The 15092-nt window shown below is 42.4% G+C and overlaps 2 protein-coding genes across 4 annotated transcripts in view; both read right to left on the bottom strand.

Annotated features, from left to right (window-relative positions):
* Positions 1 to 273: 273 nt before the first annotated feature.
* Positions 274 to 2683, bottom strand: cth1 (cysteine three histidine 1). Its single transcript, XM_034856848.1, has 2 exons — positions 2576 to 2683; positions 274 to 1567 (listed from the first exon to the last, which is right to left on the bottom strand). Exons 1-2 carry the CDS (start codon positions 2582 to 2584, stop codon positions 608 to 610), a joined length of 969 nt encoding a protein of 322 aa, XP_034712739.1. The 5' UTR covers positions 2585 to 2683; the 3' UTR covers positions 274 to 607.
* Positions 2684 to 4368: 1685 nt separating this feature from the next.
* The window catches only part of mta2 (metastasis associated 1 family, member 2), a 32608-nt gene continuing 21884 nt past the window's right edge, over positions 4369 to 15092 (bottom strand). Inside the window, exons 7-19 of one of the 3 annotated variants that reach the window (XM_034856741.1) lie at positions 14965 to 15067; positions 13863 to 13962; positions 13041 to 13229; positions 11988 to 12062; positions 11827 to 11885; positions 11629 to 11729; positions 10411 to 10604; positions 10040 to 10268; positions 9358 to 9447; positions 9155 to 9273; positions 8282 to 8424; positions 8070 to 8124; positions 7064 to 7238 (exon numbers count right to left, since the gene is read on the bottom strand). In XM_034856741.1, coding sequence (XP_034712632.1) covers positions 8115 to 8124; positions 8282 to 8424; positions 9155 to 9273; positions 9358 to 9447; positions 10040 to 10268; positions 10411 to 10604; positions 11629 to 11729; positions 11827 to 11885; positions 11988 to 12062; positions 13041 to 13229; positions 13863 to 13962; positions 14965 to 15067 — 1412 coding nt within the window. In that variant the 3' untranslated portion in view covers positions 7064 to 7238; positions 8070 to 8114. Of the gene's footprint in view, positions 7239 to 8069; positions 8125 to 8281; positions 8425 to 9154; positions 9274 to 9357; positions 9448 to 10039; positions 10269 to 10410; positions 10605 to 11628; positions 11730 to 11826; positions 11886 to 11987; positions 12063 to 13040; positions 13230 to 13862; positions 13963 to 14964; positions 15068 to 15092 lie in introns of all 3 variants that reach the window. The other 2 variants (XM_034856739.1, XM_034856740.1) reach the window with 2 other exon arrangements.

The raw sequence follows: 15092 nt of genomic DNA, 5'->3' as shown, positions 1-15092 counted from the left end.
TTCCTCATATGCTCCCATGCACCAAGGGCGGCGTTCAGGTCGCTTCTTCCACACCAACCAAACTGAAGGTTTGATTAAAGGACCCAAGAGTGAGAAACTAAAAGGCCTAAACCGTTTGACCACCACCATCTCATCTAGTATAGTATATGCTGTATGTAGCCACCCATGTCCATGTTAACATAGTAAATACCAAACATTTTATATTCTTGAAACACAGGCAACATTTAAACTGCCATTAAACAACTGAAGCCCAAAGACACCATGACTTAAAGGTTAGATTTAAAATTAGTTTATTCATGATTCTGAGGTCAGACATTTTTACTCGGTTCATTAATGAATTATTTACAACAGTTAAAAAAAACCAAAATCTCATGGAAGCAACTGTAGTGATTCCTGACACCACAAACACAATAAAACTGCAGACTGCTTGATTGAACAGTTCAAGGCCCGCTTGACCTGCTGATAAACGCTAAAGTAAACAACCCAAGTTAAAAAAATATTTATAAATATCCAGGGAAAAGGGGCGGGTTAAAAAAATACATTAAAAAATTAAATTGGGCTGTGGTGTTCAGTGCTGATTCTGGTTTCCAAAGACAACAAGATCCAGTTAGAGTGCCCGGTTGTCCCAGATCTCCTGGGCCTTGCTGCTCTCCAGCTGCTGCAGGTGGAGGGCCAGCGGCAGCAGCAGGTCACTCAGGTGCTGACTGGAGAAGGTGAAGGCATTGTTGGCTATGGCCTCTGCAGGCAGGGTGGGGAGAGGGGAGGCTGATGGAGGAGAAGAGGAAGTGGAAGACATTGGTGAGGTGGAGGTGCAGAGGGAGATGGGGGAAGGTTCACCCGAACTGCCAGTGGACAGCTGGGAGAAAAAGGACCCTCCATGGGCCTGCGCCGAGGTTTTGATCTTGCTGGGGAGGCCGTGCTGGAAGCGGCAGCGTGTGCCGTACAGGCAGAAACCAAAAGAGCTGAAGGTGCGGCACAGAGCGCCGCGTGGCTTCCACTCCTTGGCCTGTGGTTGGGGTAGGGGTTTGGAAACAGGCGCAGGCTTCTCCTGGACAACGTCAGGAGAATCCAGATCACTGCCGACGTCTCCGCCCTCCACATGCAGGAAGTTGCAGCGGGTGCCAAATGGACAAACGCCAAAGGAGCCGAAGGTGCGACAGGGAACATTGCTGCGGCGGCGCAGGGCCGGGCGCCGCTCTGTGGGGTTGTGAACAAAAAGACAGCGGCTTCCATAGTAGCAGTAGCTGGTTGTGTGGAAGCTGCGACATAACTCAGTCTTGTACTTGGGGTGGCGAAAGGGAACATGCAGCTCATGGAGGCCGTGGGCAAACTGGCAGCGCTCGGCATACTTGCAGAAACCAGTAGTCGAGTAGCTGGTGCAGAGCTCCGTCTTGTAGCGGGTGGAGGAGACCCAAGGGATGAGGGGAGGGGAGGATGACTCGACCAGCGGGAGCAGGGCCCTAGCCAGGGAGAGACCTTCACCCCCATCCGACTCCTCATTGGACAGCAGGTTGTCCACTAGCTCCTCATCTTGGTAGAAGGGCAGGAACAAGTCATCACTGCTGGTCTGAAAGAAGAAAAAAATTATAAAACTATCCTGCCTTGTCCAAATTTAAGAAGGCTTCCATCGACATCTCCTAGAAGGCTTTGATAGGAGAAAAAAAAAAAAAAGTGTCCACAGTACACTACTTTCTGCCAAAAAAACAAACACAATGCAAGTGTCCAACATGTAGTACTCACTAAAGTAACTTTACTAAAAGGGCTGTTTAAAGGGAGCAGCAAAAAGAGTGAATAAGGCATGTCTAGGCTTGCCTTTAATTCTAGCGTATGGAACTCAGGTCCTGCATTCAAATACCCATATAATTGTATTTAAAATTTAGAACATCCCTCTCATAGCTATCTAATAGGGAAATGGTACTATGACAAATACCAGATGTACTGCATCTGGTCAAAATATACAGTATGTAAACCAGTATGCTTGTCTGGTTTTTCCCACAATTCTTTGCACAGAGTCTGAGCAAAAGGGCTAAAGTTTAAATTATGGAATTAAGCAGAATGTCTCAGTTGTATGCAACAGTACGTAGGCCACTTCGTAAGGGCAGCAGCAGTACATGCTAAAAATAAAAAGTTGTCTATTTGGAACTAGGGACCTTAGGATTACCTGAAAAAGTAAACATGTTGGTTGGGTTGTTTAAACGCCATAGTTTTAGTATCTACTACGTTTAAGCCAAATCCAGCCCTCTGTGTGTGTTCAATATTTAAATGACTAGCCAAGAGTTTTAATAGCACAGCAGAACGCAATCTAGGGTTTCCCCTTATGTCTACCTACAGCTCATAGAGAAAAAGGCTGCGTGTAATGATGGACTATTGTTCATTACATTTGAAAACTCCCTACAAATAAATACATAAACCATAACGTTACATAGCCTACCACGTACGAGTAGAGGAACTGATTGTTACTGATATTTCACTTACTGTATTTAAAAAAAAAACTAGCTAAAGAAAGTGAAATGTCGAGAGGAATGTAAAAAGACAGCATTCTTAGGAATGGAGTGTGACCTACTTGACTACTTACCTCAAACATGTCTACAAAAAGATGATGGAGTGGCTTGAGAGGATTCGGGAGGTCAAACCTGGCACTGTTCAGCCTCCACAGCGGCCTATACAACAGAAGAGGTGTTAGTTAGTTGCGTAGTGGCATGAACCCTAACTCTACTACTTCGTTACGGAGTCTCAAGCAAAGCACGAATGCTCTCCAGTTTCTTTTAAACCGGCCGTCACCTCCCGCCTTCCAGTCCCAAATGAGCATCAGGTGTGCTCGAGCTCTACGTCACTAGTGTGTCTCGGGCGACCAATCACGTCCACGTATGGGGAACGCGCTTGATGACGAACCAATCCGTTTAGTTGCAGGGATGATTTCAGCGTCACAGTATATTTTAGTCCGAGAGTCCAGTCAGTATAGCTATTTATCGTAACATTTTTATGATAAAACACAGGGCGGTATTACACCAGAAGTAGCCTTATACATTTTTTATCATTTTTATTTAAGCATGTATATTCATTGTTTTTTATTCTGTCCTTTACAGTGACATTCCGAATAATTAGTTAACGGCTAGCGGATGTTTATCTCAGGGCTCAATCAACATCCTCAATGAATACAGTGTTAAAGGCGAGCGCCTCAGAATCATTACAGATTTGTTGAAATTAACACCTCAGTCGGAAGTAGTTAAAACAAACTTTCTAATTGAAAGCCGTCTGATAGGAACACAGCTGAGTACAAGTAGACAAATGTTTCCTTTTAGCAAGGCTAATCTTTGTTTAAACCTGTCGTTACCAGGCCCAGATGAACAGCCCTTACATGTGCTCATATCATGGACATCCAGTAGAAACACACATCCGACTTATCCAAGGGACACATGTAGAAAGTTAATGTAGAAAAAAAAAATTCAAAAGCGATTTTTTTGGACTGAAAAAATATTCAATGGAAGGGCGAGGGGGGTCTCACACATTGATAAAGTACAAACATACAACACAAAATAATGAATAAGAGTCACCATCTTCACTATTTAAGCTCTGTCAAGTTTGAGATTTAGATTGTAACTTGGTCCTTTCATAACATTATGTTACTTAATAATAACATTATGAAGACACAACACTGCTGCTTAAAATTCACCCCACTGTTATACCCATTTAAGGCTCATTTGGTCCATTTTGTAGAAAAAGTGAGGGTCAAACGCTGTTTGCAAAAAAAAAAAAAAATGGATCTAGGAATGTATATGGAAGTAAACCGCAAGCATATTAACTTACAGTTAATGGTGGTGCATAGTATTTGACTGCTAAGATACAACATAACTTTCGAGCAAAGCCTTTCCCAGATATTAATTCCACAAACATTTAAATGTTGTGAATTTACTTCAGGTCACACAAATCTTTGAACCTTCAGAAAAGCAGTCACCAGTCCAGTATCGGTACAGTTAAAATACAATAATTTATGTTGCAACATTTTGATATCGGTTGAGGAATTTATTTCTCTTACAAAATCCTCCATAAATGAATGTCTTAAGATAAAGCAGCTGTATGAAAAATGTTATCTAAATAAGTTAGTCTGAAACTAGCAGAAACATTTAAATTAGGGACTATTTAATCAAAGAATAAGTAAACAAGAGGAAGAAACTGACGAGCTTTTGCTGCCAACCTTCTGTATTTGGCAGGTTTTTTAATATACTTAACATTGGTGCAACGCCATATTTAATTTGCGGTTTGATGGCCAGCCCTGTGGAGGACATGGGCAGTTTCCTCTATCGTAGCAATCTGGCGAACACCGTCACAGAAACACAGCAGTCGAGAAAGAGCCCATGACTGACCACGAAGAAAAAAAAAATCTTTATTTCTTTTCTTATCAAGATACATTAAAGGATACAGAGACATCGGAATAAAAAAACACTTGAGAAAAAGTTTCAGTTGTAGCATGTTTGTCTCTCCACCATACAAAAATCAGCACCCTGTCCCTTTTGAATGTCACCCCTGCTAGAAATGACCACCCCACCCACCCACCCACCCACCCTATGAAGGAGAGCAATGTTCCACATGTACAGTGAGCCTATTAGAGCCATCTCCACAATAATGGAGCAGAATTACACACTTTAGATGTAAAAAAAAAAAAAAGTTTAAAATTTGCCAGTTTTCCACTTGTTTTAACACAGATTAGTATTTGCTACAAACTCAACACTTCAAATTTCTTTTCTTTTGAGAAATATTACATTAAGCCCACATTGGGACCAAAAACTTGCTTAGAAAACCTGCGTAAAGCCCTCACTGCTGTGGCCATTCACAGGAAGTATAACCATCCAATTGACAACTTGCTTTTAGGACTCAGCCTTTGATAATGGTACAAAAAGGGGGAACCAAAATTAAAAAAAAAAAGGAAATGAAAGCACGTAGACACAGCTGAAGATTCCTCATACCCAATCACAATCAAAAACATCATCCTGTTCTGTACCATCATACACATTTACAGAAGAGGATCAGGGCCATATGGATTAACCAAAGTTCTGAAAGAATCCATATTTTTGGAGAAAAAGTACAACTTTAATCTCAGACTCTTTTTGAAACTTATTATTTCAGAACTTCATTTTTGGCCCTAATTGTCTTCTGTACATTTACACATTGCAGCTTTTTTTGTTTTTTTTTGTTTTATTTTTTAAAACAGACTTTTATCAACTGATCAGTAACATAATCACATCAGTTTCCTTCAAACAAACCAGAAATGCCGTGGCTTCCATCTAACATTACCCCGTGGGTTAAAGAGACCACTCACAATGAGGTCAACTTTTTTTTTGTTTTGCACATTATGGCTTCACTTTGGACTGTTGCGCACTCAAACATACGGTAGTACCTCACAGCCAAATGTGTTCTCTCGTCATGGCAAGTCACACAGTAACTTCTGCAAATCCACGGTAACCACAATCATTAGATTTTCCTTTTATCAAACACTACATACCATCTCTCCTACACTGTAAACCTACAGATTCCTTTGAGCAACGATGCCCTCCCCTGTGATTCCAGGCAGCCTGTTCAAACATATTAGGGTGAGGTCAAGAGAACAGGAGCCAGGGAGCTTCTCTCTTCAGACCGGCTAAAAGTGGATATAAAAGCGTGGCGATCGAGTGACAGTAGAAACAAAGACGAAATGCGGCTAGACTGCAAAAACAACCCTCGATTTAACTTTTTTTTAAATTAAATGGCTACTGTGATGCCTAGCCAAGTTGGAGATGGTATAGAGGGTTAATATTAATAAAAAACTATTGAGTGAGCACAAAACAAATTTAAGCAGTGATGTCAAGATCAGTAAGTCATCAACCAGGATTCAGTTCAGGATGTACACATAATATATTATTGGTGCATTTTTCCACCTGGTTGGCAACAATATAGGGTTAACACGACATGTGTGGCCGTTTCCATATTAACTTCAATAATGATGACAGATTCTGCATTTAAGTCTTAGTAAAAAGAATATCTAGGCTTTGGGACCATAACGAGCAATTGGAAGACGGCCCCTTGGCCATTGGAGAATTGTGATAAGCATTACTTTTTTAAAGATCTTCAGCAGACTCATTTATAAAGACAATAATCGTTAGTTGCTACATACATACTAAGAAGGCGTTGTCTAACAGGGTGGCACTTCGGATTTTGTATGAGTGATCCAACCTGTAAAACACTGACTACACTCTACGTTCGACTGTCCCTTTGTCTACACTTTTATTCTGTCTCCACACTTAACAGTGGCTTCCACAGTACTCGAGTTGTTTTGCGCTCACTCAGTATTTTTGACACCGAGGTACAGATGAAGAACCTCTGGGGAAGGACTCGACCGGTCAGGATGCATTAACCCTGTAACCGGCCTGTGCTGGCTCCCAGCTGATGGTCTGAGAAGTTGTGAAGGTACCGACTCAGTCAAAACACAGATTACAGTGACTGAGTGCAGCTCTGTCAACATGTCTCCCTGCACCTTACCAGTGAACATGAGCACAGTCAGTGAGCTACAAGTAATAGCCAGTCAGCGATTTCCCAGCTGAAATGGAGTACGAGTAACATTTTCTAATTAAATTAGTCCTTCGGCCAGCTACAGCTGTCCCAAACAGTCTCCCATTTCCACCTCTCGTTCTCCTCACACACTGAGCGTTACCCCTTACATGGTGCATATATTTACACAAAGATAGAGACGTGGAGGAAAAACAAAGTGTGCTTTATCACCATTGCTTCAGGATGAGAAATATCTTGATTTAAATTACACATTTAAAAACAGGCGGCATTAAAAAGGGGAGCAAAAATAAATCAGGATCTGGAATAAAATACTACAAAGCCCAATGCATTGTGTTGTGTGAGTGTCAGTGTGTGTGTGTGTGTGTGTTTTAAACAATGTTGGGGAAGTAACAGAGGATTAAAGAAAAATGACACTGAAAAGAGGGAAAATAAAAGACTACTGGTGTGGCGTACTGTGCTGCCTGTTAAGTGACAGCCTGAGCACAGCCCTCCCCCCCCCCCCCATGTCCTGTTAAAAGACCCCCGTGTCCCTCCCCCTTCAGTCCTCCAGGACGATGGGTTCACTGGTGCTGGAGGGGAGCAGGGGCATGGCCAGGGAGCGGGGGGGCGGCGGCGGCAGTTTGATCCGGACCAGGAGATGAGGTTTCCTGGCTGCCCGACGCATCTCCGACTGAGTCAGATGTTTCCTCAGAGCCCTGGTTGAAAGAGAGCCCCGGCACATCATTTACACGTCCCACCAGGGCTGGAACAACTCCAAATGTTGCTATACAATCAATTGTCTCAGAAATAATCGCGATTAACAATATAATTGTCTTTCAGTCAAAATTTAAATTTAAATATTTTTTTTTTTTACATGTATACTGGATAAATTCCAGGATACATATTTTGGTTATATCCCTGCTATGTGACCCAACACCAATACACTGCCTATGAAGTAAAAAACACCTATTTGTTATCGTAAACATTTTTTTAACTGTATCCTCCTCCCTTTTCATTTTCTTTCAGTGAACGCGTATAACATCAAGAGCCACTAACTAGCATAGCTTTAGCTCCGACCAATAATCACTTATATAGTTAGGATATATTACTGACATATTAATGATATATTAAACAGTCTGACCAATAATAACTTCTATAATTACTATATATTACGATATATGGCATATCTTAACAAAATCAACAATTACATCAACAGTCATTCCCTTTAAAACTTTAGCTGATGTTAACGATTCATTGAGGTTAAACAAGAAAACCGCAATTACGTTAAAGAAATTGACAATGATGTAATAATTATTACAGGCCTACGTCCTAGTAATGATAAGTTTAACTTTACCCACTGTGACAGCTACGAGACTATGTAAGTTTCAATAAATTATGTCTCAATTAGCAAACTAACCGCTGATGAAGGCAGTCAGCTGTAGGGAAAAAAAAAAAAAGCTAGTAAGAAGACTATGACTGCAAATTTAACTTCCAAACTGATGCGGCCAAGCATGTTTCAATTTAACTGTCTGTTAAATGACACGTACAGGCAGCCTGTCAAGGGTTGTTCCTCTCTCTCCAGGCGTCCTTACTCACCAACCTCTGACCAACAGACAGATGAATTAATGACAAAATATACAAGCTGCTTTGGTGGACATAATGGGGCTATTTTTTGTGGCTGAGCCTAGAATCGTTCATACCTTACTCGTGTTGCTTCGTCTTAGGATTTAATTGTCGGAACATAACCACTGGAACGTACCTGGTGTCCTTTGTAGCCACAAACACTACAGGGTTGGGTGCCTCCCCTTGGCTGACCTTCTGCCGCTTGATGACCGACTGAGAGGTGGTCCTCATACCTGAAGTATACGGCCTCCCATTGGCTGGGTAGGGCACCCCTGCAGCCTGTAAACCAATGAAAGACCAATGTCAACCAGGTTGTTTTCAAAGACAAACGGCAAGTAATCAGACTTTTATCAGAATTTCAGAAGACAAGCAGCCTCAGGATAGTTGTGTTTTGACTCGTTTCTTTAAGGCTGAATGGAGCAACACATTCAAAGGATCACATGTTGGCATGTAGACAGTAAACCATGATGGTGCGAGCAGAGATCAGCATACTCAGCTGGTATACTGTGACTTCAGGTTTGTGTATGTAATGTTGTCCACAGCAGAGGAAGGCTCTTGGAAGTCACAAATCTAAAGTAACTTGAGCTAGGGTGTCTGGGGGCCTAGTGGTAAGGACGCATAGTCCCAGTTTGATTCTGGCAGGGGATTGTATACTATTTATACATACCACAGGAAGCTGTCACATGAAGGCACCATTTCCAGAAAAAAAGCCAAAGGAAAACAAAAAGCTACATTTCGTTTGAAGGCTAGTTTTTCTAATAAAAGTTCAAAGTAAAGGCAGTGGAGGTGGCCGTGGAAAGGCGTTAAGGAGGAGCTGATGCACACACCTCACAAATCTTGTGTGTGTGTGTGTGTGTGTGTGTGTGTACACATGCTGGACACAGACGTTTGGGAAGTAACAGAAAACTAAAAAAAAAAAAAAATGATAGACGGAAAATAAATGTTGTTGGTATGGTGTGTGTGTGTGTGTGTGTGTCTGTGTGTGTGTGTGTGTGTGTGTAATACTAACGCTCTCGAAGCCTCTCTTTCCCAGCAGGCTTTGGCCCACACGGGGCTGGCTGGCTTGATTCCTGTTGATGGGGGTCGGGGGTCCTCTAGACGCCTTCAGTTTCAGAGGAGCAGAGATGGCTGTGGAGACAAGGCAACACTCCTCAACAACCAATTACACTGGAAAAGGTGGATTCAGAAGTGATGCACATGAAGTGTTCTTACCTAATTCCTTCACTATGTTGGCCAGGGACTGTCGAGGCACCAACTTGGTCTTTAGAGGAGTTTTCGTGGCTTTGGGCAGCCTGATAATGCCTGATAAAAACAAAATCAAACATTGGAACCAATGTACAACGTGGTTTAGATCAAATTTATTTTTTAAACTGCTAATTTGGCGGCAGTAGCTGAGTCCGTAAGGGGTTAGGTTAGAAACTGGAGTACGGAGTGTGGATTGGCAGCTGAAGAGATGCCACTTCACCTCCTGGGCACTGCCAGGTGCTCTTGAGCAAGGCCCCAAACCGCCCCAATCACTCAGGTCGGTAGTCCAGTACTGGCAGCCCACTCACTCTGACATCTTTCCATTTGTGTATGAATAGGTCCTGGGCATGTGTGTGTGTATTAAAGGCCTGTGTGTAGTGATTTCTAACAAAACAGAGTGTAAATTGTAATTTCCCCAATGGGGAACAATAAACATATTGTTGTTATTTCAAATTATTATTATTTCAAACCATGAGTAAATAACACAATGTGATACTAAGTGAACACAGTATGAAAATAGGACAGAATTCATCATTTACAAATGATGGTTGCACATAAAATGCTGTCTAACCTTGTTAATACCATGCATTATTACGGAAACTACAGTCTAAGTGTGTGCGTGTGTGTGTGTGTGTGTATGTATACATACACTCAGCCTTGACGGCGTTGGCGTTGATGGAGGCGTAGGGCCTCCGTGCAGCGCGGCGAGGCTGCAGGATGTCCTCACAAACCCTCCGAGCGATGCGGGTCAGCTTGGTGGTCTGCAGGATGAACGTCTGGCGGTTCTTGGCCAGCAGCTTGGCTCGACCCTCGTTGCGGGTGAACGGCGACATGCCCTGGACCTCCTGGCGTGTCATGTGACCGCGGGGGCCTGATTCCTGGACAGAAAGGAAGACGTGGCATTCTGAGAGGTCAACTCTTGGTAAATAATGTTTGAACAGCTCCTAGACTGTAACAGTAGGATTGGTGTCTGCGCTGCTACGGACTGATATAAAACATTGCTTAAGGAAGGAGACTTACAGAGCCAGCTCTAGTGGCGCCCTCTAGCTGTGTGGGCGTCTTCAGGCCTCCATACTTTTTCCAGTATATCCAGCAGGAGGCACACAGTCTGCACTGCATATTGGGAGGGCCCCAGGCATACCACTGAGGTGACTGGGCCGCTGGGTGGGTGAAGGGAAATTCAGTGTTAGGAGAGGGCATCTCAGCAGGCTGATACAGGCTGATTTTACTCAGTGATAACACAGTCAAAAGTCACGGACAGCAATCCCCCAATGTTGGATTTTTTACATTTGCTTATGTTACTCCTAATAAACACGACGTTTATTCAGTTCAAACTTTTATTAAGTGCCCAGCTAGCTTGGACACACGTGTCATCCATGAACCGCACAACAACCAACGCCCACCCACGCATGCGCCAACCTGCACAGACTGGGAAAACCTTCTGCCGTAGTGAACAGTGTAGAGAGGAAATAACATGTTAACAGCTTACACCTGTTTGTGAGTTGCAGTGGTTTATAGATGGAGGCTGGAAAGACACCATATTCTGCAGGGTCTGATCCGAAAAAGAACACAGGCTGTGCTACTAAAAGTCAATGTAGACAATAGAGAGAAAACTTGTACTGAAAGTTCAATCTAATCCAGCTAAATCTTAGCCGTCTTTTCTTTGATTATTAAGTTTTTCCGTGCCACTGTTGCACTAAATGCTTGCTCTCGGGGGAATTACTGGAATTGCTGGGTGATTGTAAATTATTGAGTGTGGTCTAGACCTACTCTATCTGTAAAGTGTCTTGAGATAACTCTTATGATTTGATACTATAATTAAAATTGAATTAAATTTTACATTTGTCTGTGTTCTTTTTCCTCACAAATTGCAATGTTTCCATGATAAAACAAAAGGTGATCGCAATACATAGCACATAGAGACCAACACAGTGACCTGGGTCAAACTGCTATCCGTGCTCCATCGGAATTCAGATGGTTGATATGAGTCAGCCGTCACTCTGACTGTCACCGTTAGGAGATAATTCTCTTTCTTGATGGATGCACTAAAGAAAATATCTAAAAATGTAGTAAAAGTTCTCTTTTGCAGATTTAAATTAGACATTCCCCTAAAAGGCATTTAAACTAAGTTTTGTGTTATTCTTTTTACTGCAAGTGTATTTTGGTTATTGGTCTTCTTAATTACTAATAATCATCCCTAAAAAGGATTTTTTAAATCTGGCGATCTGTAGTACTTACTGTGGCAGCTCTCACAACTGAGTCCTTTTTGGAAGCCTGCTGCCCCGTTTATACCGGGCTTGCTGCCTGGCACCATGATCTGGTTGGGGTTGGGTTTGGTGCTGGTGAGGAAAACGTAGAGAGAGAAAAGGAAGTTACTCTGACAGCCGTTCTAACTTGAGGAAGGTCTTTTGTGTAGCAGTTTACAGTAATACTCACTAGGTGGGGATGTACACCTGCTTCAGCTTGCTGTCTGCCTCTGCTGCCTTTAGTCGTTTCTGACGGAGAAAACGGGGGATGGGAAATCGGTTCGTGAAAAAAGCAGTCAAACCCAAATCAAAAAGTGCCTTTGGGTATTTTGTGGCTTACTGTAGACCTACCTGTTGGATGTAGCGGTCTGTAGTCTTCCACATGTAGTAGAACTGGACCACACTGGCTAGAGACTTCCAGGGCAGCTGAGGGAGAGGAAAAAACAGTTCAAGTCAATTAAACATCACACTGAAGTTCACAACTAAATTTAAAATGTGTGTATCGACAGTGAATACCTGGATCTTTACCACTCATCAAGCATTTATATTAGGGCTGTAAAAATGAAAGCAATAATAACGAGTAAATGGAAACTTTCTAACGGCGGCCATTTTTTCTTTTTTTTGACACGTGATTAAGGCATGTGCGATATAAGATTTGGGCCTTGGGGTCGCTCTGTGGTTTGGGAATCAGAAAGCAATGCAGCAGTAACGTTGTGGATGGGTAGCAGAAAACCGTGAAGTGCTCCACATTTACATCCAGGGGATCACCAAACCCGCCAACCGCCGTCTGAAGCACACCTCCTGTTTGATCTACGAGGAGACGCGGTGAGCTGAAGGTGTTCCTGCAGAACATGTTCTGTGATCTTGTCACCTGACACCGAGCACGCAAAGAGGATGGACCCTGACCGCCATGGATGTGGTGTATGGTCTAAAGTGATCCTGAACCATAAACAAAAGGCTCTTTTGAGAGTCACACACTTAATCTAAAGAGAGACTCACCATTATGAATAATGGGCTTCATAACTTACATTTTTTAAAATCTAAATCCATGATCATTAAAAAAAGCAGCTCAAGATCCAAAAAAGAAACAAAGCTCCTTGAGCAGAAATTTATAAAGAAAGAGTTCTTTCCACAAGACCAAAGTTATTTGCATTTACCGTACATGTGAACTGAGTTACCAACGGAGTATGTGGAGTCTCAAATACCAGTTGAGCATTAAAAACTATCCCTTGTAAAGCACATTTCGACCAGATAAAGAATTGTGATCAATTTGCAATTTAAAGCGTATTAATTATGAATGAAATTATTTAATTGGTTGACAGCCCTAATATAATGTATATATTATACATGTGCCTGTGAGCGTGCATGTGCATGAGGTGAAAGAGCCAGAGAAGAAGAACTTACAAAGTCCTGGCGAATGTCGTTGAAGTCTTTGCCATATTTCTCTAGAGCCTCCTCAAACAGCATTGCCTCTGAGGCGCTCCACTCCTCCATCTCATCGCGGCAGAGCACCGGACCACCCTGAGGAACCAGGGTGGACATGGCTTTGGCCAGGTCATAGTTGTTCTTCTGCAACGTGTCCATAGCATGGAACTGAGAACAGAGAGAAGGTGGAGACAAGTGATGCTACATTAGAGCTTCATCATCACATACACAGTGTGAAATCATATATTAAACATACATTGTCTCAGGGCCAGAGGATCCCACGTCCTTGTACTCAAATCTTATGGCAGGCTTTTAGTATCAGGCAGCCCACTTCCTATAGGTTAGTTGAGTTGACTAAACATACCACACTGTTTTGTATCAGAATTCAGATATTTGCGACATTTATGACAGGAGAGATAAGCGCTTCTTTTGAGGAAACTTTTTAACGCCATCGCAACAGTCACAAATAAAGCTGCTGTGGATAAACAGGTAACAAGACGTTGACGGTGTGAGAATCTTTGGCTACTTAAAGCACTGAAGTGGACGAGACGTCCCAAACAGGGACTAGGCTTCTTGAAATAGGACATGCAACAGGCAGGCGATGTGTACTATTAAAGATGAAAACATGCCCCAGTGAAGATGGGAAATTAAGCTCATCACCTCATCACCTGGCACCACACATTACACCCAACGACTGGAACAAGGCAACAGCAACAAACCATAACATTATTATTATATTCCCCCTCCCCCCAGCACATAACACAAACACAAAAACACACACACACACACACACAGTCTCACCAGTGTGATGTCTCTGGAGGCAGCAGCTGCACTCATATGGAGGCTGGGCTGGCGGATGGAGCTGCTGCAGTCCAGTGCCCGAGCAAAGGTCCCCACAGCTCTGTAAAAATACAAAGTGGTTACTATCACTGATCTGTCTCTTCTACATTTGCATTAGGCAAGAATTTGAACCACATATGAGGTAATGTATTTAGTGCTGAATGTCCATTAAACGAACACTAGAGGGAGTATTTGGCTCATGGAACAATTTATGGGCAGCGGACAACTCCCTCCAAAAGTAAACTTACTATAGATTTCCTTCACACAAAGCTGCACTTCAAGACACTAGTGTAGTATCATTATTCCATTTCAAGTGTTAAATGCATATTTGATGGATTTTTGGCATCCGTTATCGTTAGAAAAATACGTTACATACAGTACATACATTTCTTTGATCATGTTATATATATACACTTTTCTCTGATCAGTGTTAGCATTATGACAATACAAAACACTATTACAGCTGTTGGCATCTGGTTCCAGGGAGCCACTTGTCCTTGTCTGGAGCACTGTGTGACGCTGGGTAAAGAACAGGTGCCTTTGGACTGTGAGAAACTGTCAACATTACCGCTTTATTGTGACTGTGGGATTTATCTCATTCTGCATTGTATTACAAGAGCTGTTGTAGAAGGTTTTTTCGTCAGTAAATTTTCTGTACTGATACTTTGAGTACTGTAAAACGGATCTAACAGCAAGTAAACCAAACTTTACTATAACTTCAGTGGTTCCTGTCTATTCTTGATAATGAAATAATTCTAACAAAATGTGTATAAGCCCTAAATTGAAAAGAATACCTCTAATCATGTGATCAGTCACTGATATGCTGCTGTCCTCAGTCTCATAACACTACACTTTTACAATCTTACAATCCTGCAACAACGGATGTTTTATGTATCAGCCAGGAAAAAAATACTTATTTTCCCATGAGATTATCAAATGTGATGCCAATTCACACATTTCCTCTAGAAAAGCTGTCCTGTGGCTGGCAGAGTCAGAAGTTGTCATGGCAACAGGATTTGGTCATGATGATGCAAGTGAGTGACAGATGGCAGTGGAGGGTTACCTTGCCACCACCAGGAACTGGTCAATCTGAGGGTCTTTGAGCTGGTTGTTGGGGTCCCACACCTTGGTCTCCAGCTTCTCCTGGATCCGGTTGTCTGATTCACCTGAGAGGGGGAGGAAGTGGGTTCA

Source organism: Etheostoma cragini, chromosome 19 (assembly GCF_013103735.1).
Source record: "Etheostoma cragini isolate CJK2018 chromosome 19, CSU_Ecrag_1.0, whole genome shotgun sequence".
Classification (NCBI taxonomy): domain Eukaryota; kingdom Metazoa; phylum Chordata; class Actinopteri; order Perciformes; family Percidae; genus Etheostoma; species Etheostoma cragini.
This window is presented reverse-complemented; position numbering and strand designations above follow the sequence as displayed.